The sequence below is a fragment of the Melospiza melodia genome, chromosome 3, assembly GCF_035770615.1.
Source record: "Melospiza melodia melodia isolate bMelMel2 chromosome 3, bMelMel2.pri, whole genome shotgun sequence".
Classification (NCBI taxonomy): Eukaryota; Metazoa; Chordata; class Aves; order Passeriformes; family Passerellidae; genus Melospiza; species Melospiza melodia.
In genome coordinates this window covers 21,494,861-21,518,033 of record NC_086196.1, presented here as the reverse complement: position 1 = coordinate 21,518,033, position 23,173 = coordinate 21,494,861, and the positions used below count along the sequence as shown (strand labels likewise).

At 39.5% G+C, this 23,173-nt stretch overlaps 1 protein-coding gene across 3 annotated transcripts in view; it reads left to right on the top strand.

The window, feature by feature from the left end:
- Positions 1-23,173, top strand: part of CD2AP (CD2 associated protein) — a 76,519-nt gene that overhangs the window by 33,230 nt on the left and 20,116 nt on the right. For all 3 annotated transcript variants that reach the window (XM_063150953.1, XM_063150954.1, XM_063150955.1), the window contains 7 exons: positions 4,250-4,403; positions 7,910-8,010; positions 12,041-12,161; positions 14,916-15,100; positions 18,416-18,524; positions 21,157-21,248; positions 22,786-22,890. In XM_063150953.1, the coding sequence (XP_063007023.1) occupies positions 4,250-4,403; positions 7,910-8,010; positions 12,041-12,161; positions 14,916-15,100; positions 18,416-18,524; positions 21,157-21,248; positions 22,786-22,890 (867 nt within the window). The remainder of the gene's footprint in view (positions 1-4,249; positions 4,404-7,909; positions 8,011-12,040; positions 12,162-14,915; positions 15,101-18,415; positions 18,525-21,156; positions 21,249-22,785; positions 22,891-23,173) is intronic.

Genomic DNA, 23,173 nt, shown 5'->3' with positions numbered 1-23,173 from the left:
GTTGCATTTCTGTCTGCATATAAAGAATAGTTCTTGCATCACATATTGCTGCACGTAGAGAATTTTGAGATTTTTATTTGTTAACGGACATTTCCTTGAGGGATTATAAAACCGTGACAGATACAATTAAAGCAAAAACCACTTTTTTTTGTTTGGCTAGTTAAATTTATATACTTGTTTTTTGCCTGTCAGGCTGCAGTGAGTCTGTAAGTGTTGTGAAATACATGTTTAGTAGAGATTATGAAAACTTCAAACCTTTATTACTACTGCTGTAGTTCACAACAGAGCAAGTGGGTGGTTGCTTCCCAGTGGAGTGTGTTTCACGCCAAGAGACAGTCTGTATTGACCTTGTACTGCCAAGTCATAAATGCATAAAATCTGCGCTGCTCATGGAAATACTGACAAGCCTTGAACTGCATTTGGACTGGCAGAATAAAAATATTCAAATTTCCAGCTGCAGTTAATGTCATATTTCCATTTTGGTTTTGCTGGCATTGGCCTCACCTCAGAACAAGATGAAGTGTCCTGGAGCTTTTTGTTGGTATTGTCACAACACAGACTTTCTCTGATAATTTGTGTAAACAAGGCTGACTGCCTTGTGAAACCCATGGACAGGAGTCTTGGGCATTGTGGTACCTCAGAGGTGGCACCTGTAGGCAATGTCATTTTCCAACACTGAAGTTCAAGCAAGCTGTTTGGAAGAGATGTAAGAATTGCAAACTCCTATTAATGTCATTAATAGGGCATGAATTAATGTTTGCATCAATAACTGTCAGTTTTGAGAGATCTTTGTGTAGAAACTACTTCCTTTGTAGGATGATAGCCAGGATGAAGATGCTGGCAGGGGTGATGGATGTGTATGTGAGAGGATCCTGATGTGTGCTTTTGAAAATGAATCTCGGAGCACTTCCCTGCTGTTAGAAGACTGATGTGAACTACAGGGTTGTGGTGTAGTGGATCTCATGCAGGTGTGGAGACCAGGGATTCCTGAATTTGTTTCAGTTTTGGTTTAATTTTAATATGGTTTATTATGCCCCAAGGAAGGATAATTAATGTTGCAGTTCTTCTCTAACAATGAGAACAAAAAAATATTCTTGCTTTACAAGAATGTTACGAAGGGTAGAGGGTTAAATATGAAAAAAATAGTTCCTGGCCCATTTAGTCATTGCTTACTGACACCTTCTGTAGTTCTTTGTCAAAACTAGATTTATGCCTGGCTGCTGTGGCAGAACTCTTGTGTGGTTGTTTTTTCTCTCCTTGCTGCAAACAGCTCCATGTGATGCTCCAGTGCTGTTTTCTGATACACAAAGTAGAATGTCACAGTCGACTCTGATTCAAACCTAGCTGGTACCAGTCCCATACTGAACGTCTGCTCCTTGTAAATCTGACAGATTTGCAGTCTCTGCTCCTGTTTTTATCACAGTCACCTTGAACTTCTCCTTACATCCTCTTTGCTTTGTGTGTCTTGGATTAGGCTGATTTCTCTTAGTTGTGTATTGAAGTGTTCCCAGCTTTCCTACCCTGGCTGTGGTAGGAAGGTACAGAGAGTACCTTGTGCTGCCGGGCTCTCCCACTGTCTGGTTGTTCTTTTTGATGTCTGCTGAGGAAATTCTTCATCAGTAAATCTTCAGCCTTTGAATCAGGCAACAAGATTTTCTGTGTGTAATGACTATACACAGAATTATTTTAGATCCTTTGTTTTAATGTAATTACAGTGTACTTCCTGCTAAAATTTGCTATTTTCTTGTGTTAGACCCACAGTATTTTCTACCTGTCACTACTTCAGGTGGGCACTCAAGCCTGGCAAGAAAGTTGCTCAAGCATTTCTCTTTTTAGTTTTGGGTCTTGGGTCTTTTGTAGTAGGCAGTGCTTTTGTCTGAAATAATTTCCTTTTATTTATAACCTATCCATTATTTTCCTGCCCTTGATGCCGGACTTAAAAGCATATTGTCTGTTTAATTCAAATTACAGATTAAAGTGGTACTTATCTCACAATATTTTCTAGCATTTGGAAGTAGTGTGTCTGTTGGTTTTTGTTCTTTTTTCATCTAATAAATTAATTTTAGAAAAAAAGTCATGTTTTGACCAAACTGCCTGTGTGGAGCTTGCCCACTTCCTTTTTGCATCTCTGTGCTTTTTACAAAGCAACTGAAGCAGCTGCTTCTGAAGTCTTTTGCAAAGTGCTGACCTCTGGAAGGAGCCTGGAGCTGACTCCTCACTGGAAGGTGTTAAAATTGAGAAACCTGGGGAAGTACTAGTTCCTGGTGCAGCTTGGAGATTTCAGAGCCTGTATAAATTGCATAGCAGAAAGAAAAAAAAAATTAAAGATCCAGGGACAGGCAGAAGCACTCTAGGCAGATTTTCAAGTACCAGTATGTTTTTAAGATGAGCAGAATGGCCTTGTCAGCAAGGCAGCTAGAAAGGCATTTTGGAGGTGACAAACTTTTCAGCTGTAGCCAAATTTAATTGCTTGTGGTTTTATCAGACTTCTAAGTAATGGACCAAAAACCAGCTGTAGGCCTGAAAATGACAAAATCTTTGAAATGTGAAATGTCTACTCAAATGGGAGGTAGGCAGGATACCTGTGCTATTCAAGAGGAATTGGTTTTTAGTTTGTTTTGGGGTTTTTTTGAACTGGGAAGATGGCATGGATCTCAGCAGAGCTAAGATCTCCAGGGCAGAAGTCACTGTGGAGGAAGGAGAGTAACAGCAGGAACTACTCTGGACTGTTTTCTAAAAAGCCTTTTTTATGTAATGTAGATGAGTGGGAGGAAAAATCCTGCTGTCTGTAGTCTTGCTCTGTTCTTTTGAGAAATTGAAAGATGCTTTGGTCTCTTTAACTTGAGGTGCATAGTACATTTGAAAGCATCAGTGGGTGTTCAGACCTGCTGAGTTTTCCAGCTGGACAGCTACAAGTAAGAAAGCTGGGCTGTAATAGTCCAAAAAGCACCAGACAGACAGGTCCTGGGGAATATGTTTCTCATATTTTTGGCATTTTATCAATGTAAGGACTTTGTTGTCTTGAAGCTCATGTTCAAGAGTTCACATGACAAGAGTAAGTGTATATATATGCCTTGCCAATTCTGTTTTCAAGTATTAAATAATTTATTGCAGCTACAGCTGCAATAACTCCTGGAGTTGTTAACCAGTGGCTACTGATGGTGGATACAAGAATTGTTGTGAAGTGGATCACAAAAAGCTGCAAGTACTTGTGGGTGTTTGCATCCCCAGGGGTGCTGTGGAGCAGACAGGACCATGGGTTAGGATAGGGATTCAACAGCTCCAGCTGCAGGCACAGGAGGGAGGGGAGGTGATCCATCTCCCTGATGGAACCCTTATGGGTGCTCTGGGAACATGGGAGGATCTGAGCTGCAGGAGCTCTAAAGAGCTTCTGGGATTTTGGCTGCTGGAAGCTGTGTTCTGCAATAGATGGGCCATTGATCCGACTTAATGGGTTTGTTCTTGTGCAAAGTGATGATTTCCTTCTTTCAGAGTATCTGTTCTCCAGTGGAATCCCATTAAATGAGCTGATGCAGTAGAGTGACTGTTGCTGCTTGGCCTTTTTGACAAGAACTGGTGTTTTCATGTTTGTAGGCTTTTCAGTCTTGTTTGGCACAATCAATTTCAGTGCTACCATTCTAATTTAGAAAGAGTAGGAGAGTGGGAAACGTTAAGCAGACAAATGGTATCTCTTTTATTTTCCTCTTAGATCTTCCCCCTCACTTGCTCCCACTCTGTTTCTTGGAGCTCACTTTCTTTTCTGCTCACACCTTTCAGCAGTGCAATTGCATCTCTTGTCTGTAAACACCTTGGAGCTTTCTGGGGCAGAGATGATCACCTAATACAGCTTTATGTATGAAAATATTGAATGGTCTGTCATTCAAGTAATATTTATATTCTTAAAAATGTTTTCAAGTATGAGCTGTTTCATAAAAGTTGTAATATGAGACTTCTGGATTCAAAGCTCCTTTTCTGAGATTTAGAGTAGATGGTTGAAATACTGCGCCTTTTTCTGAATTTTCTCAGCACATTACCTGTTTACTAACACAATTGTATGGAAAAGTCAAATTTATTACAGCCTTGGGTATGTTTAGTTGTAGGATGAAGGCCATGATTTTTGAGTATAATGTGTCGTTATACCCCAAAGGGTAAGTACCTGAAATGTGTCAGTCTAAGGTGCACCTGTTTAAAACCACTGACCTCTTGGGTGATTTAAGTGGCCAATGAGTCTTTCAATCTCTTGTTTCAGGAAGTTAAGAAGGATGTAGAGCCCAAGGATGATGCTGTGCCACTCAGGAGGGAGAAATCTGGCAATGTCGCCAGCCTTGTGCAACGAATGAGCAGCTATGGGCTTCCAGCAGGAGGATTTCAGCCTCATCCCCCGTCCAAAGGCTTCAAGAAGAGTACGTGGTCTTTCCAATTCCTTCAGTTGTGCATGCTGCTGACGTGCATTTTAAAAATAAACATGAATTAGTTTTAAGGTTACATGGAAAACTATTAACATAGGAAGAAAAACTGATTCAAAGACAAATTATGCTCCTGTATGTATGGGCAGAAAGCTCAAATGTAGCTTTTAACACCAGTAATAGGGATGAATTTTCCTGTGAACAGGATTTAGACTCCTTCCAGATGACAGAGGGCTTTGTAACTTTATGTGAGCTCTGTTTGTATTATCAGATACGTGAATGGAGAGCTGCAGGCCTGTTCATGATAATAAAAAATTTTCCTGTGGTCATTTTAAAAGAAAAGTTGAAATATGAAAACATCAAGTTTTGCAACAAATTCAGGGCTTTGACAATAAAGGGCTGTATAGTTCGGATTCTTCCTGATAGACTTGCTTCTGGTGTGAAATAAGGTGCAGTTTGTGGTATTACAAAAAAATGGTAGTTTTCCTTTTGTTCTAACAAATAGGATGGCAGGAGTGTAGCACTGGTGCTTCTGTATCCGTGATTTCTTTGTTATAATGCCAGTTTTTATATCAAGGTGACTGAAGGCTACAGAAGAAAGCTTACCATTCCCTGCATCCAGCAAATGGGCTTGTGATTTGTATTTGGTTATACCAATCTCTTGTAAGATATTCCTTTAAATTACTGTGGCTTCCTCTGTCTAAAAAGGTTTTGAAGGCATTTATTATTTAAGCTTGCTTTTTAAAAAAGTTCAGAACTTACTGGTTCTGGCATGTGTATGCTTTGAGGTTTTGCTTATATTCCACTAGTTGTTGTTTAAAACCCTGATACAGGACCACCACCACCTTTACAAATTTTTTGAGACTTTGTTCCAGGAAACTAAGGATTTAAAATCACTTTTTAGTGACGCTGATCTGTGTTTGCATGTTGGCAAAAGCGTGTAGGTGCCTGTTGGGTGTTTACACAGCAGGCTTTGGAAAAATCCAACCTGAAAGATTAATGCTGGTCCTAGATAAATACAGCCAGGCTCTGAAAGGGAAACAATGTGATCTTATGGGTGCTTCCACCTGGAGATACTTTGGATTCTGTGAACATGATCTCACACCAGTTCAGCTGTCAGCTATTGTTCTGGTCACCCTAACCCTGGAATGTTTCCATATCTTCCATGTCACATCCTCATGCTGGTGGTGGTGGCCAGGGTAGAAGGTACAGCTTGGTCTCTTTGCAGGGCTCTGGCTGCTCTCATCCTTCTGGAGAAAATGGTGTTCAAGCTCTTCCCTTTAGGCACACAGCTGTGCACCTGCTGCAGCGACAGTCTCTGCATTTCCATTTCACTTGCTGTTCCCTTTTTCCTGGAAGACTGTTTGAACAGCTCCTGCAGATCCTGTTTGCTATGTGCCTGGGCAATCACTTGCTTTCTAGAGCTAAGTTGTCTCTGTGTTTCTGGTTTTTCACTTGCTGAAATGAGGTTTACAATGTTAAAAGCAGAGTTAAGTTTCTTTCATGCAGCTCTCCCTGAATTCAGGTATTTTTGTGTCAGGTGGGTGGTAAGCTGCAGGCAGAATTCCTGTCAGTTAGATGTCTGCATGTGTTTAGCAGAAAGAAAATACAGAAGTTGTGCTAAGTAACAGCAACAAAGACCTAAATTTGGTTTACCCTATACAAAACAAGCAAAACCTGAAGCCAGACAAGTTGTTTTGGGAAGGGACAGAATTGCCTGCAGGCTGCCAGCCCAGCAGTCCTGCAGCAGCTTGTTAAGCTGGAGTTCTGTTCTCTGAGAGGACAGGTTCCCTTCCTAGGTTATGCTAGGGATTTTCAAAAGTGGGAGGCAGTACTTCCTAAATTGTGTCACTTGAAACAGACCTCAGAGGAGAGGGAGGTTTCTGGATGTGAAATGCATGCATGGGCTCCCTCCCACTCCCATTTAGATATAATTACACTAAGTAAAGGAACACTGAGATCAGATTTATGCCAAATGGCAGTGACTTTTAAATTTTCCTTTTTTTGGTATCGGTTAATCTCCTACCAAACAGAAGCCTTGAAAGCACTGCAGGAGACAGTAAAGACTATTGAACCATTTATTGCAATTACTCTGAACTGAGCAATCCCTCTGGGCTCGTGCAGGAGTTCCAGTGGAGGTAAAAGCAGGGTATATTATGTGGCCAATTATGTGTTACTAGAAATAACCCATAAAGCTTCATATTTCTGGTTTATTTGTTTCTTGCATAGATCATATACCAGCATGTAGAAAATTCTTGATTTGGTGAGCCCTCTCTCAGAAATTTTAGATGCTTGATGCCTGGCCTGTTTTGTACGGAGAATGCTGGGTGTGGTTTTCTAAATGCCTTGCTCTGGACTTTGAACAGTGCTGTAAAAAGGCAAGGATCAATCTTGGAGGCAGTGTCTGTGTTTTGAAATGTTTTTACACAGCTAATCTTAATTGCTGAAGCTTGAGTGTGGAAGGAGTACAAAGTATTAGAGAGAGAGCGTGGAAATCACACAGCTCCTGTAAGCTTAGGCTTTACCACTTCAAACTTTTGATTGATATTTTCATTTAAACTGTGGCAGATGGTTTTTTGAGGAGGATAGGGAGCATGCATGGGTCATAGCTCAAGATGATAATTGTCTTCAAAAGCATGCTGGCTGCTGTGTTGTGGAAAAGGTCTGAAGGCATGGCCTCTTGTTTGAAGGAGAAGTGCATAAACTGTCTGGGTTCAGCAGGAGCAGCGCTCCAGGATACGTGCAGAGTAATTAGGCAGTGTGGGTTCACACCACTGTGGCTGCAGGGCTTGAGTTCTCAGAAGCCACTTCAATGCTCTCCCCTCTCAGGATGTCATTTTGCCTTTTTAATGTCTGCAGTGCTTTAATGGTATGGGGCAAACAACTAAAAACTGCACTTGATTTTAATCTTGTCTTTGTCGAAGACTGCTAATGGACAGTTTCAATTATTGGGTGCCATACTGGCACTGAGCAAAGGTAGGTTTTTTTTTTAATTCACAGATAAAAATGAGTTCATATTTTGAAATATGAGCCCAGCAAATGTTGGCATGACTGCACAGCTGTGGTTAGCAAGGTCCTTGTTAGAGGCCGGAAGGTCTGTGAGCTCTCCAGTGTAGTGCATAACAAAAGCTGTTCCTGCTTTCAGGATTACTTAAGGACTGGGAGCTCAAACTTATACCTTTTCTTCTTCCAAGTAGATACTAACTGGCAGTGATTGCCATTCCTGCAAATTTTGGTTGGGAAATAGCTTGAGAAATCACTGTAGTGGGGATTTACCTGCCTTGCTTGTGTCAACATGCTTTTTATAGCAGGTTGGTAATTGGCATAGTGTTCATTTATCAGAACCATGGCTCCCTAGCCTAAGGTGACCCAAGCAAACCACAAAATCAGCATCAAAAGCCACATAGCTTTTTGGAATGGTTTCTGGGTCTTCAGGAGCAGGGTGTAGGAGGGATGGTTCTCCTTTATGAGTGTTCTTACTTCTGATGTTTCCCTTGGATCAGGGTCCAAGAAGCGGCAGTGCAAAGTGCTCTTCGACTACATCCCGCAGAATGAGGATGAGCTGGAGCTTAAGCTGGGGGATGTGATTGACATCATTGATGAGGTAAGGTGTTCTACAGAGCTGGCCATTCATGTGCTGAGAGTCAAACCACTTTTTTGGCTGATTATGTGTATTACAAGCTTGTCGGGAAGATAGCATGGGAAGTAGTGATTTTGCAGCTAAAATTAATAATTCTGGAGTTTTTTCTCTCAGGATCTAATACTAAAACCATATATGCTAGATGTTTATCAGAAATATTTTATCATCACAGTAATAAATTGTGATCTATTACACAGATTCATTGTTTGAAAGGGTTTTGCAGTCCTTTGGCCCTGTGTGTGTGCTCCTTGGCTTTAGGATGCTTTGTGGTAAAACTGTTGGACCAGTTTCTTTAGGCAGACATACTCCAAATTGGTACAGGTGAAAAATGTTATTTGACTTGATTTGCCAGTTTGAAGTTCTCTCGTAGACCCATTGAATTGGAGTGGTGGTTTCTTATCTTTTCTTATCCATGTGCTTCCTTGGTGGCTGTTCCATTCAATAGCAGTGGTGGGAAGCTTTTATGTGTCAGAGGAGTGTCTCTTCCAAATGTGAAATCTTTCAGGGAAGCTGTGGACAAGATCAGAGTGATTGTGGAAGGAACATTTTTAGAACTCAGAGGAAAACTGTCCACAGCAGGCTCTGACCTTCCCTGGTGCCATCTCTTCCTCCCTGAAGCTCTGAGGAGGGAGAGTGAAGTTTTCTTTCTAGCCATGTGCTATTGGTGATGCTTTTTAAGTAGCTGTATGAGACTGTTTTTCATGTGCATGACCCTCTTTGGAAGGGAGTGCTAACCTGACAGTTGCCAGGAAGGACTCGTCCATTTTCCTAGCAAGGAAAAAGCTATGTCCTTAGATGCATTTGTACTAATACTTCCAGAATTTAATATTTGAGAGTAAACAGAGCAAGTGACTTGCTAAACCTGCTCACTGAACTCGCAGTTTCATAAATGCCTTTGTGTGTGGGTGTTTTTTGAGGAGTGTTCCTGGGTCACCTCAGCACTTTAATTTGTGGATGGTGCCTGCACTGGCAGTTGTGACTGGATGGTCCAGTGTAAGCATTCATGAGAGAGCACATGCAGTGAACTATTGTGGAAACAACTCTTTTGCTTGCATGTGTTGGCATCTGGAATTATTTTCAGAGGGGAGTGTGCTGTCATGTACCAGAGATGGCCAAGTAGCCAAACAGAATAAAAAAATCAGAGCATTTCCTCATCTAGTTTCTTAAGGAAGTGTGGATTATATTTTATTATTTATATTTTTTTCTGTTAGTTTCCGTGCTTATTCCTTTTTAATAATTTGAAAATAAATTTTTGTAGTACCCAGTCTTTGCTACTTCTTCAACAAATTTTTAGGGAAATGCTATCTGATAGAAAAATAGTATGGTTACAGAACTGTTTGCACACTGTTTTCATGGTGATGTAGAAAAGACCTGACAGGTGTAGACTATGTCTGTCTGCTTCATGAAACTGTACTGATGGGACAAGAAATGTAAAGAATGGTGGAAAATACTGTCCATGGGTTGTGCAATATGCTGGGATAACTTGTCTTAGGTAATTTGTCCTCAGTACTATGAGATAGTTTGCTTCTTTGTGTTTATATGTAAAAGGTGCTGTTTCTGTGCATGCAGATGACTTGTAACTTTTACTTCAAGGAAAAATTGTTTGGTCACCTTTGCCTGTGGGGAAAATAAGGTAAAATAAGCTCTGTGAGGGGGATTGGCTCTATCAGTTACTTGAGAATAATTCAGTATTTAGCCCTTGAGTGCTTTTTGTAAATTGAGTTGATGTAAATGACACCACTGATCATGAAATCAAAGGTGAAGGCAAATGAGTTCAGTAATTAAATGGTTGATATTGAAGAGAGCAGAAGTAACTTTTTGGGAAGAAAATTTTGCAATGTGCTGGCTGAATCCACAGGGCTTTTTGTTTCTAGAAAGTCACGTGGGTTTTACTCATGAAGAACATGCACAGAGTGCATATGGTGACTGTCATTGCTCTAAAACCTTGGTTTCTCCTTTATAGCTTCCCCTCTCTCCTGTCAGGAGCAGCACTAAATAGCAGATTTATTTTTGTAGCATTATAGTTTTAGTATTTGCATGCTGTTTTTTCAAGTGAAATAAAATGTCATGTAACATCATTAGGGAAGTTTTTAGAAAAAAAAAAACATAACAGATTGGTAAAGCTGCTTATTTCAGCCTTCTTCCCCATTTTTTCTTTGGAAGACTGCGTTTTTTGTGCAAATAAGTTGATGGGATTCACACTGAAAAAAAAGTTCTGGTGTGTGTACCAGAGCTGTACCGCTCTCTTGTGGAAATTGGATCATATGATAATATTTTGGAATGGAGGAGAGGGGTTATGAAATTGTCATCTGTGTTGCTGCTGCTAACAGATGTGCAGATGTTCTCCACCAAAGCATGGACAGCTTCTTTAGCCTGTGTCATAATGTTGATGAAAGAAACCATTTCTGGCAATGCAATTTGTGTCTAGTCAGGGGTTTATATAAAGGCAGTATGGTGAGGAGGCTGAGTAAGTGTGCCCAGGAAATTCTGGGTTTGTTCCTGAGTGCCTCTGAGTTGGCATCACTTTGCTTTGCTGTAAAGTGCTTTGCTGACCACATCTCTTGGCAGAGGAATAAATGGATGCTCAGGTCACTTTCTGTACTGTAACCATTAAAAGTTCCTGTCTCGTGGCTCCTGAGTGAGTGGTGTGGGTGAATCAAGGCATTTTTATTTTAATTTTCTGTTATGTGTTCCATCAAACCTGAGGTGCCAGAGCCTGGGCAGCACTTGCCAGAAATCTGTGCCTAAAATTTGTTTCAGAGGCCCAGTCTCTGAGTTTGAACCATCCACAACAAAGCTGTATTTTCACATCAGGATGCCTTTAAAAACAACAGTGCTCTTTTCATTGCCTATGTCTGCAGCTGCCAGGTTCTCCTTGGGCTCTGCTTGCCTGGAGGTGGACTGGCATTTAAAAACTGTGCCTGTGTGTCAGGCATAGTGACCTAAAAAGACAGGCTATAAAAAGATAATGCAAACAGCTGCTGCTTGGTTTGCTTTTCCCTTTTCCTCTTGCTTTCCTTTCTTAAGAACAGCTTTCCAGCCTCAAAACAGGACAACCTAAATAAAAGATTCTGAAAATTTATCTTAATTGTAGTTTTTAACTAGTGCTCATTAGGTAAATAAACTGAATTTATTTAAGACATTTTGAAAACTGTTCATAAATTCAAAGGGCACAATTCTTAGTCCTTTGGCATCATTTTACCCCATCACCTCTTGTTGCCCTGCTTTTGCTTGTTCTGCTTTAGACAATGTGGGGTATTCCTGATAAGCTTTCCAATATGTTGCTGGCCTTAGGACTGTGGTGTAGCACCACAAAATCCTTGTGCACTTGGCGAGGTTGGTCAGCTCTGATGGGGCAGGTCCCTGCCCCTGTGGTACATCTAGGGCCAGGCTGTGCTGTTCAGTCTCCTGCTAGGTGGTGGATCAATTAATTTTCCATTTCTCTGATGTCCTTAAGGGCTTTTCTCTGTTCTACTCCACATTATCTGTAGAAGTTTAATCTTTCAAACTCATCTTTTGATCAAAATTGTATGAAGCTGCCCCATGGATGAGGCCAGTCAGAGCGGGACTTGTAGAAACTGGACAAGACAGAGGAAAAGACAGATGGACAGCAAAAACACATAAAAATTTCCATGGACACACAGACTCAAAGTTTCATCTGTATTTCATGAACAAATTAATACTTATTTGTTGTGTTAAATGTGCAATGCCTCTTATTCTGTTTTGAGAACGTTGATGAACATTTTGCTGCTTTTTTGGGATTAACTGAAATGGGCCTAATGTGCTGTTAGGATCATTGCTGTAATGATACAAGTAACAATTAATTGTTTTCTTCCTCTTCTTTTTGTCTAATACTTCTGCATGTTTGGTAGATTTCTTTCTAAAGAAATAATGATAATTTGAACTTTCCCTAAAGTTGGTTGTAGAGTTTGTATGGAATTGAAAGGAATTTCTTTTTTACTCCATTGGTAATGTGCAAAATATTTCTATACAGGTAGAAGAAGGATGGTGGAGTGGAATACTGAATGGCAAGGCAGGGATGTTTCCTTCAAACTTTGTGAAAGAATTGGAATCAACGGATGATGGAGAAACACAGGATGCTCTGGATGACACAGGTAGTGTTCTGTTTGTGCAAACTCTTAGCAAAGTAAGTTTTGATTTCTGGTATAATTTGGGGTATTATGGTTAAAGTACAACCAAGCTGTAAAGAATTCAGTCTTCCTAAGAATGATGTTCCCATTTCTTTCCAGAAAGTGTTAATGCTGAATATGAGGATACATGTCTGCTCCCATTTTCACTCATAATAAAATTGCAGTCAAAGTCTTAATCTTGCAAATGTGTGGTATACACTTTATCATTAGAAATTTTATAATATTCAAAGTTGATATTTTTTAGACTTGGATATAAAATTATTCTTTTGTTTAACAGCTTTTTTTAGTCTTATTCTCACAGACATGAGCTCTCTAAAACAGAAAATTCAAGTGTTTAACCAAGTTATTTGGGAATCAAAACAGTGTGGAAAGCCTCAACTTAAAATAAGGAAGGAGATCCCTGTTGAGTTTGTGAGGTCCCCAGGATGAAGTGAGAGATGAGGAATCTGACTCCATGTCCTCAGAAGGCCGATTTATTATTTTATGATATTGTATTATATTATATTAAAGAATGCTATACTAAAACTGTACTAAAGAAAGAGAAACGATACAGACAGAAGGCTTAACAAGAATGATAATGAAAAACTCGTGACTGACTCCTCAGAGTCCAGCACAGCTGGCTGTGATTGGTCATTAAGTAAAAGCAAGTCGCAGGAAACCAATCAAACATGCACCTGTTGGTAAACAATGTCCAAACCACATTCCAAACACAGGAGCAGCAATCAGATAATTACTGTTTTCGTTCTTTTCTGAGGCTTCTCAGCTTCCCAGGAGAAGAAATCCTGGTGAAGGGATTTTTCAGAAAATATGACCGTGACAGATCCCAGTTCTTAGGCCTTAGATTATATTTTAATCTAACAATAAGATGTTTTTAAGGCAGGATTTACATTTGGCTGTCCTTTTCTAGCCATGACTGTGTAGCTGGGGCAGAAGCAGATCTTCTGTGGCTGAGCAGTGGCCTGGGTGGTGCCAGGCAGGTCTGTGCTTTACGGGCAATTACTCTGTTCCCTTGAAAATGCACTTTAGAAACATTTCAATCTGTGAAGATCAATTTGAAGGGGACTTGTCATATGGTATTGCTGAAACAGGAATGTTTTTTGGGAACATCATGGCAGGAGTTAATTGATTTTTAAAAGACAGTGGTCTAACATTCGAGAAAAACAGGTTGTTTTTTTTTTTTACCTTGTGGTAATGTGCACCCTCATTTACGTGGTGTCCAGTACTGATTGCTTCAAACAAGATCTTGCTCAGACATAGGGAAGAGCCTGGCTTGGAATTTTTTTTGGAAGTTGTGGAAATCACGGTAGCATAAAATTAGACCTTGACTTGAGCAGTCCCAAATAGCTCTGTGGCTGTTTCCTTGGAGGTCAAGTTCCCTGAGTTTAGTGGGGTCTGGTGCAGTGAATTTACAAATGGGTATATATTGATCTTAATTCCTGTTTTCTGAGATCAGTGACACTGCACAGTAATTAGAAGTAATTGTATTTCCTGTCAGTTCCTAACAAGTTGGTGTGTTCAGCCCTCATCCCCCAGGGGTTGTATTTAATGCTCAGTACTTTCACAGTCAGGGTCTGGAGTACCTTTTGGTTCCCTCCTCACTCTTGGGAAACAGTGAAACTTCCTTTCACTCACTTGTGGTCATTCAAAGGTGCAGCCTGGACTTTGCCCACCAAAGGGATGTTTAACTGTCCTGTGAGATATGAGGGGGATATAACTAAATAAAGAGCAGCTGGGTGGACAAAAGGTGAGCAACTGAAGTCAAGAGAACTTAGCTTCACGATACCATCAAAATATCTTAAATTAATGATAGGAGGAAGAGGCTTTAATCTTTATTGCAGTTCACAGGCCTGCATGGGCTGAAAAGAACTTCACCCAAAGGCTAAAAGACGTGGAGGCCATTTTGACTCTGGTTGATAAAAGCTGTCTGCTTTTACATGACTGTCTCCTGTCTGCATGCAAAAGTTGCTTGACTATGTATACTAATTTATGGACTTTAAAGATCTAACCATAGTTTAAAAACTTCTTTAAAAAAGTTGCAAAGCTCTTAGCAACAAAATTAAGTTATTCTCTGAAATACGTTTCTGGGGGGTGGATAAATGCTGTCCCTTAAAACTGAAAGATTAAAAGAATTGTAAATAGTTGAATTATCCAGCAGTGATTGATTTCCAACAACTGTATCTGGTTTGAATGCTTGGAGCATTTTGAGCAGTAGGAAAATGTCTCTGGTTCCTTGAGAGGCATCACTACCACTGAAATACACTCTGTTTTCCTGTGACAGTTGAAAAATGTTTGGATTCATTATGAACCTTTATTGATTATTGCTTTCTGTGGTTGCAGCTGTTCAAATGAGAAGCTTTTAAATGTTGGACTAAAATGCCATTTTCAGAGAGTGCATAAGCAGCGTTTCATACAACTAATGGAAAACAGTGATGTTAACAGGCTGTGGATCCTGAGTGATAATTGAAATAGCAAGAATATTAGTGTGCTGTTGACTTAGTTGCCAGAGTAATCAGGACAAAACTGGTGTGATTTAAGTTGGTCTTACATTAAATATAAAATGAGAACAAATATGAGGTGTTACAGCTACAGTGGTGTTCCTTGAAAAGCTCTTTATCAGGAGGAGTGCACAAAGCTGTGCTGCTTCCACTTTTTTCCCAGAAGAGCAAATAAATAATTTCAGCTTTTAAAATAGCTTTCCCTTTCTTATTTTATTTTCAGAGCCTGTTTTCAATAGTCCTACCTCACCTGTGACCTCTCCAGGAAATGGGAGTGAACCTGCTTTGGGACCAGCACAGCCAAAGAAAATCCGAGGTGTTGGGTTTGGAGATATCTTTAAGGAAGGCTCAGTGAAACTTAAAACAAGATTATCCAGTAATGAATCAGAAGATAAAAAGCAAGATAAGGTTTGTAGTGGTACATATTGTTCTTTTGAGATTTCCTGTAAAAATAATTTAGGAGATATGGAATCTGACCATTACCCTCTCATCGGGCTCTTGCCTATAAAACAAAACAAATCTCCTTGAATATGTTTCACAGTAAGTTGTATTTAACATTGATTCCAAAAGGTCTATTCAAATGTCTTGATATTTAAATCATTAGAGACTAAAAACCAAGCTGATACATAAATTCTCTTTTCAGAGCCATGACAGTGGCATCTCAAACCATCTGCAGTGTGAGGTCCCTCTGGTTCACCTTGTAACAGACTTTATGTATAGTCTGGGAGAAGATTAGGTCTACGAATATAAGTTAAACTTGTTTTTTAAAACAAGGAATATTTTGGCATTTCATTTTGTTTTGGCTTATTTGGGGTTTTTTTCTCAACTTTTGGTGGATGTTGAGACTGCTGTTCTAGGTGTCAGCTGCCATTACCTTCAGTGAGTGCTGCCAAGCTTCATAAATTACTGGTTGTGTAAGCCTGTAAGCCTTATACAGAAATGCAGTTCTAGGATTTTGCATTTTCTTTTCCCCATTTTTTTTAATGGTTGAGTGGGAAAAGGAGCCCTTTTATTCTTTGTTTGAATTTTATTTTGATCTGAACTCAAGAGCGTCCTTACTCCTTGGAAACACAGCAACAATGCACAGTCCTTTCACTTGAGCTTACTATTCCAAGAGCTTATATGTGGATTTTCAGCTTTTGGTAATTAAAGGCAGCTGAGATAGTCCAGTTTTGACTCAGGTGATAGAGACAGCTTTTAAAGCCTTTGTCTATTTCAATTTGTTTGTGGGTTATGGTAATTAATGCTGTTCTGGTGAGTGATTTGTTTTCCTCTGCCATGGTAATAATTGTATTGATGTAGGGCAAAAAGTGAGACGAGTCCCTTGGAGGAGGGGAGGATCAGAGACTTCCTTGAATGTGTTTTTCTTCAGTAGCAATGCTCAGAGCAATGGCATGGTGTGTGTAGTGTTTGTTTCAGAGCATCAGATGATTTTGAAAAATTGCAAGTGTGTTGCCTTCTGTTGAAAGCTTGGGGAATGTTGCTTCCTAAAGAAGGTGTTGTTTCGAAAAGGCCTGTGGCAGACCTTACTGCAGCCTTTCAATACATAGATGGATATATAGATGGAGAGAGACTTTTTACTGAGGTCTGTAATGAGAGGACAAGGGGCAATGGTTTGAACTAAAAGAGAGGAGATGAGGAAGATGCTCTTCATGGTGAGGGAGGTGGGGTGCTGGAACAGATTGTCCACCCAAGTTATGGTTACCACATCTTTGGGATTGTTCAAGGCCAGACTGGATGGGGCTTCGAGCAGCCTGGATCTATAGGAGGTGTCCATGCTCATGGTGGGGAGTTGGACTTGGATGGTCACTGAAGGTCCCTTCCAGCTCAAACTTCTCCATGATTCTGTGAAGTCACATGGATTCTCCTCATTCCTCCCCTTTGTCCCTTGATGTGCTGGGCTGTGATCACGACTGAGATGTTCATGTGAATGCTGTTAGAGTAGGTTTTCAGGACCTAGCTTCCAGATTGCTTTCTTGTCATGAGATTGATCATTCAAAAGGGTGCCTCCCTACTGACTGCCTTGTCACTTGGGAACATAAAGAGCCTTTCCAAACTTGTGCAATTAATATGAAGTCTGCTCAGACCTTTTGGATTGTTCTATTTGACTGTATATATGCAGTGACATATGCTGTGCAGTTTTGGTTGGCCTGTCTGGAAAGGTCTGATCATTTCTCATCAAGAGAGGAAATGAAGTGAGAAAACAGTTTTGCATAGCTTAATGTTAGAGAAATAAACAATTTAGTTTAGCACTTAATATTCCACTTATACTTATTGCCAAAGTCATTCCAAAGGTGGGCAGACTTACAGAACAGCATGGAGAGCCCAAGGGAGATAATTCTCATGAAGCTCCTGTAAAAATAGATGGCTTCCTTGGATTTGTGCTTAACTTGCTTTGGTGTTAGCTGATGAAATGCTTGGAGAGCACTGTCAGTCTTTTAAGACAGTAAGAAAAAAAAAGAAGGCTGTGTAGAGGAGAGGTCTCTTTTCTCTTGGAAAATTCAAGCTGTTCAGCGCAGGAAGGCTGAGCACTGATGGATATGAAGGGCCCATGAAGGGCCCAAGAGTGTATATGCTGCTGCAGGAAATCCTTCCAGCTCTCCCAACATCCCACATGGGCTCAGGCTATTTATACCCTGTCTGCCTAAACTTCCTCTCTTATTCCTAATTGCATCTTACATTGGAAGGGGGAAATGCAGAGAACTATTTCCATGTTGGAGGTGTTTAATCTCAGAGGAGGGTTATTTTAGTGCTTCCTTCATATACCTTTCTGGAGAGAGTTAAATTGCATTGGAACTGCAGGAACATCCCAAATGACCTTGGCTTCTTCTATGGTATGTCAGAGGCACCAAACATCAGCCTACAGGCATTGTCTGGCTCTAAGGAGAGTAAATCCAGGTTCTCTGACAGTAGAAGATCTGCAAAGTAGAACTGTAGATGAAAATGAGCAGAGTAACTAAAGGCAGTGGGATTTTTCATATCAGTAATGCTGTTAGGGCTGCTCAGGTGAGTACTGACTGTAAGATCATATTCTGTGTTTGTAGCTCTTGGTGTGAAGAGGTGGATGCAGCTGAAGCTGTCGGAATCTGCCTGGCAGCTCAGTAAGTTTCTGAGGGGAAAAATTAAATATTCTGTAATACATTTTAGTTAGATGTTAAGCTCTGAAACTTGTGGCAGTGCCTCTTTGTTTTTTTCATTTAGGGGAAATCTGTAGTGACACTTGAACTGTTCTGTACAAATTGCTGAGAGTGAAGGGAAGCTGGGACGGGGTTTTCATGTTCTTTCATTTGTCTGAAGTGCTGTATGGCTGCTGAGTATCCCTGCCTTATTCCAGTTCAGGGTAAGCATGGCCAGAGAGTTACTGAGAGCAGAGCTGTTAAATAACTGCTTCTGTTATGTGCTGGAGGAGGCAATATTCAGGCTAATGGGAGAGTAACACCTGGAACTGCTGAAATACAATGGCTAAAGTGTAGTTGGCCATATCCTGAGATCAGCTTCCAGTTTGAAAGCTGTGCTCTGTTTTTGACCAGTGGACAAACTATTTACAGTGTCTGCAGTGAAGTAAATACAGTAAGCTATGTACTTAGTGGGAAAACTCATTAAATCTCTTGGAGATGGTAATTTTCATCATCTCAGCTAATGAAAAATTCAGTATCTTCCGTAGCCTAATAACAAACAAAACTCGAAAGAATTTTTGTTAATTTTTCTTTTTCCTTAATACAGCCATTACCTAACCATCCTTCTGGAACAAAGTTAATTCATTTCCCCAGTACAACAAAAACTGAAAACACACCTGAAGTAATAAAACCAGAAGCTGAAAGTAAACCAAAAGGTAAGGCTGATGGATATTAAATCTGATATGTGGTAGTCCTTTCTTATGAACTATTTGGTTAGCAATTTGTTTTTTTTGGTGTTAAAATCTAAAATGTCTGTGTGTACTGAAGTTTTGTGTAATGTTCTGTACCCTTGAGGAGTTATGCAAGTGCAAAAAAGTCTAAACTAATTTTTGCTTACATTTCTTTAGAAAAAAAATCAAAAACATTTGTAGGGTTATCTCCCAGAACAAAATAAGGCTGGGATAGGACTTTTATTGCAACAGTCATTTTGCATTAATTTTCTGTTGACATGTTGTTTACTTTCTGCCTGGTTTGATTCTGATGGGATGCTGGAGACCTATTTCCATGGAACAGTCTCCCAGCACAATTTCTGTCCCCAGGTTACACAAGTTCCTTTGTAGGGATTTTCTGTGGAGGTGGCAGCATGCATCTGAAAGTTGGTGCTTGGGTTGTGTTGAGGTCTCTTCCCTTCATAAGCCAGTTCCATTGTGATTCTGTTTATGCTGGTTTTTTATTTTTCTTTTTTATCTCTTAAGAATTTATGACTTCATTTAGCTGCCAAATTGCACACTTTTATCAAGAGAGATATTTTTAAGTCAGTCCAAAACATCTTGTGGGAGTGCCATTCCCTATAAAAAATTAACTTTGATTATGTGATGTGTAGACTGCTCATTTCCCTGGTTCCAGAGCAGACATTCTGTCAACTTCTGTATTGTAATTTTAAGTATATTTTTGTTTTATGTGGAAGTACCTTATTTTGGTGTGTTGTTTTCTGTGGAATGCATAATTTGCAGAAATAAGAAAACTGCAACATCTTGCTTTTAAACCATTCCAGTGCTATTGCTCTAAGAACCAGCAAGACAATGTGCAGCCCTGAGCATTGTGAAATTTGACTTGTCTAAAAATATGCATAAAAATTAACTCTGCCTAGAAAAAAAATCCCAACATGCAATGCTGGACACTCAAAGCATTCAGTATTTAGCTCCTTTAATAGATTCAGGTGCATCTCATGCTAAAAGCGTGGAAGTTGATCTAATCCTGTAGCCCTGCTGAGTCTCTTTCCCAGAGAAGCAAATATATCAGAGAGGAACTTAAATATGACAGTAATGGAAGCTGTAGGAGAACATCAGTAGGTAATACCTATAGACACCAGATAAGAACCTCTTAAACCTTAGGCTTATTTCTCTTCCTTAGTGTTTTATTTAAATATAGACCATAGTGTAGTTGACGTGTCTCACCCTCAGTTTTGAGAGACTAGGTTTTAAAATAAACTGTGTTCATCTCTTAGCATATAAACACAGATCTCTGAAATGTTTAGGCTAGGTTGGCTTATTTTGCAGTGAGGCTCTTCTCGTTTTGGAAGTTTGTTTTGGCCTCCGGTGCAAGGATATAAAAATATTTTCTTTAAAAAGTAAAATTATCACAATTTGATCCCTCTTCCCTCCAGTTATGTTAGGATACAAAATCTATATTTCTTTTTCTTTGTGAATACAATTTGGGCATTTTTAAATCTAAAGATGTGTATCTTGATTAAACAAAACACAGCAACAGCAAAAAGGTTTGACTGCAACTGATTTATTCTCTTGGCACCCAGCAAAAGCTATCATTAAGAATTGCAGATGATTCTGTGATTCGGTGACTTGATGGTGTGCTGCTCTAACTGGAGGGTGAAGCAGCTGCTCATTGTGCTGTCAGTGCCAAACACCTGATAGGTTATGGCAGCAGCTAAAGAGTCCTTTTTGTTTGCTTCCTCTTTCTTAGTGTGTCAGATACAGAAATGCAACCTTTTTAGCTGCTAAATTGTTTAAAATGTGCTGGGGTTAAAAAGTCTATGTTTATGTATTTTGGCCTTTCTCATGGTTGTTTTTGTGCCAGTGTGGGAAAGGAAAACAAATCCTCTTGCCTTTTCAATTGTTACCACAATTTAAAATGGATTAGTTTTGAACTGTTCCAAATGGAAAGAAAAGAATTATTCTTTCTGCTTTTGCAGAAGAGCCTGTGGCCGACAGTTGATGGCTCAGATGAGCTCTGGTTTCAGGTGCTTAGCCAAGGAATGCCTTTGCTTTAGTTACTTAGTTTCACTGCACAATTTCTGAAGTCTGCTGCCTGAAATTTCTGTAGCTGTACATGTTAATAAGGGATATCACTTAATGAAGGATGTTGAAGATAGCTGCCTGTATTTAATTAGGACCACAAATTTGAAATTTAGATCTATTTTGAGAAAATACATAAAAACTCTAATAAGCTTGAAATAATTTTTGTGTAAAGTAGCTCAGAATTGAATATATAAATGCTATTCAGGGGGTAGATGTGCTGTTACAATTTTAACTGTTACACTTTTAATGCCTCTTTTCTCCCTCTGAAATCAGATTGCTTGAATTAAGTTGTGAAAAAAAAGGCTTTGGGGCTTATACTTCTGCCTTCTCAAAGAACTATTTCCTTTGCTCAATAAGTATATAATCTTATTTTTCCTTTCATTGAATATTCATAAATCATTCTCAGGTGGCTGGTCTAGAAGGAAAGTGTGATTATAGTGTGAATTTCTCAGCTCTCAGACAGCATAAGTGAGCTGTTATAAGGAATGTTACTGCCCATGGTATCCAGATTAATTGTGCTCCTCTGTTGCAGCCAAGGAATATTGCAGGACAATATTTTCCTATGATGGCTCAAATGATGAACTTAGCTTTAAAGAAGGCGAGATCATTCAAATAATCAGTAAGGTAAGAAAGCTGGGTCTGCTCTGGCCGTGTGTATGGCTTTGGTGAATTTTGTACAGGGAGGTTGTGTATGAACTGAGAAGCAAGAGGGTCTGTTGGAGCAGATATTCCTGTAGACTGATTTCTCTCATGTGAGAGTCAACTCTTCGCTTCTGCCCTTGATGGAGATACATATGACTTCAAAGATTGTTCCAGAGTGGGAGTTATCTTGGGGTCCTCAAAGGCCATTGGGATCAGTGTACACTCAGTACCAAATGCCTTTTCAGTGAGGAAATGGGAAAAGCTTTCCAACAGCCCCTTTACCTTCAGAAACAGTTCTTGTTCCCTGAGGACTCAGAATAACCAGACAGAAATTAGTGATGCTTTCTGTCTGTAAGAGAAACGTGATTATTTTGTTGAATGTTCTCATTTGTGTTGAATTCTGAAAGCACCTTTTTGATAGATCATTTTGATGCAGAGATGATTCTAAACAGAAAATAAAGCTATCCATAATTAATTTCCCTGCGCTATTCTGCAGACTTTTGTTAGTCAATATGCTTGCCTATATTAAGAAATAATGACTTTTCTAAAAAAGTGGAAAGCTTAATCTTCAACTTTCGCTCAATTGCAGAAGAAGACTTAACACATTTTTCTTTATTAAAACTTTAATTCTGTGGAATTAAGTGATTGCTATTATGAGCATCATTGATCATAAGTACAGTGGAAATGAGTAGTTATGGAAGCCCTTTTGTAAACACAGCAACCCCGTCTCCACTCAATCTTTTGCCTCTCTGTCTTTTTAAACCAATTTATCTCAAGCACACACTGGTTCAAAGTGGAGCTAAGAAGAGTTGTCCGGATTGAGAGGCATCCCTACCCATGGCAGGGGGTTTGAACTGTGTGATCCCTTCAACCCAAACCATTGTAGGTTTCTGTGATTTTTTTTTTGGATCTGAGGCACAGGGGAAAGCTGTTATTTATGCTGGTAAAGTACAACATCATACTTTGTGTTATGGACAGAGGCCTTCATCCAGTGACATCATGTAATGGAGTTCTCTGCCACTGAATTAATTATCCAATACTGTATTTTCTCATAGTGTGGTTATTTTTTCTCTCAGGGGATATATTCTTCTGCTTCTTCACCCTTTTCAGACCAGTGGAGCTAATCCATCACATCTGAATCACTTTTATTTAGTAGAATTGTGCATCATGCCAGTAACATTTGGAGTATTTACTGAATAACTTGCTGGTTAAGGAAGCTGAGAAGATCAAATGTTGTGTGTTAGGTCTTAACTGGGTTTATGTACTTTCCTTCCCTTTGCAGATCTTATCCTTACACCGTTATCTTATATGATGTAATATAACTTCATCCTGCATTTTAGAAAACAAACAAAACCTGACCAAACCTGATCCAATCTGTAGCTGTTTCCCCTCGTTAAGTTGGCCAATTTCACACAAACAATTACTTTGTCGTGAGTAAAAGGGAAGAAGCTGTTGTGTAACTGTATCTATTCTGGGGAAGAGGTAAATACTGGTTGAAATGACCTGTTGTTTGTTTTAGGACACTGGAGAGCCAGGCTGGTGGAGAGGAGAGCTCAATGGCAAAGAAGGAGTCTTCCCAGATAACTTTGCTGTTCAAATACAAGAGTCTGATAAAGACTTCCCTGTAAGTTCTTACACCTATTTTTTAGTATCACAAAAAACTATTAATGAAAATGTAGAGAATAAAAAAAGTCTCAGCACATTATGCTGCTTAAAATATTACAATTGTGGCAGTTTTAACTTTATCTTGACCTAGTTGTATAAAAGAAGAAAGATGAAAAGATTAATCTTTGTGTTTAACTTGTCTATAAATACTAAAGTGAGGCATGTTTTTTGAGATTAACTGTAATTAATGAGGATGATCAGGTCATTTAGAAAAGGATGTAGTTATGAAAGCATGGTGTTAC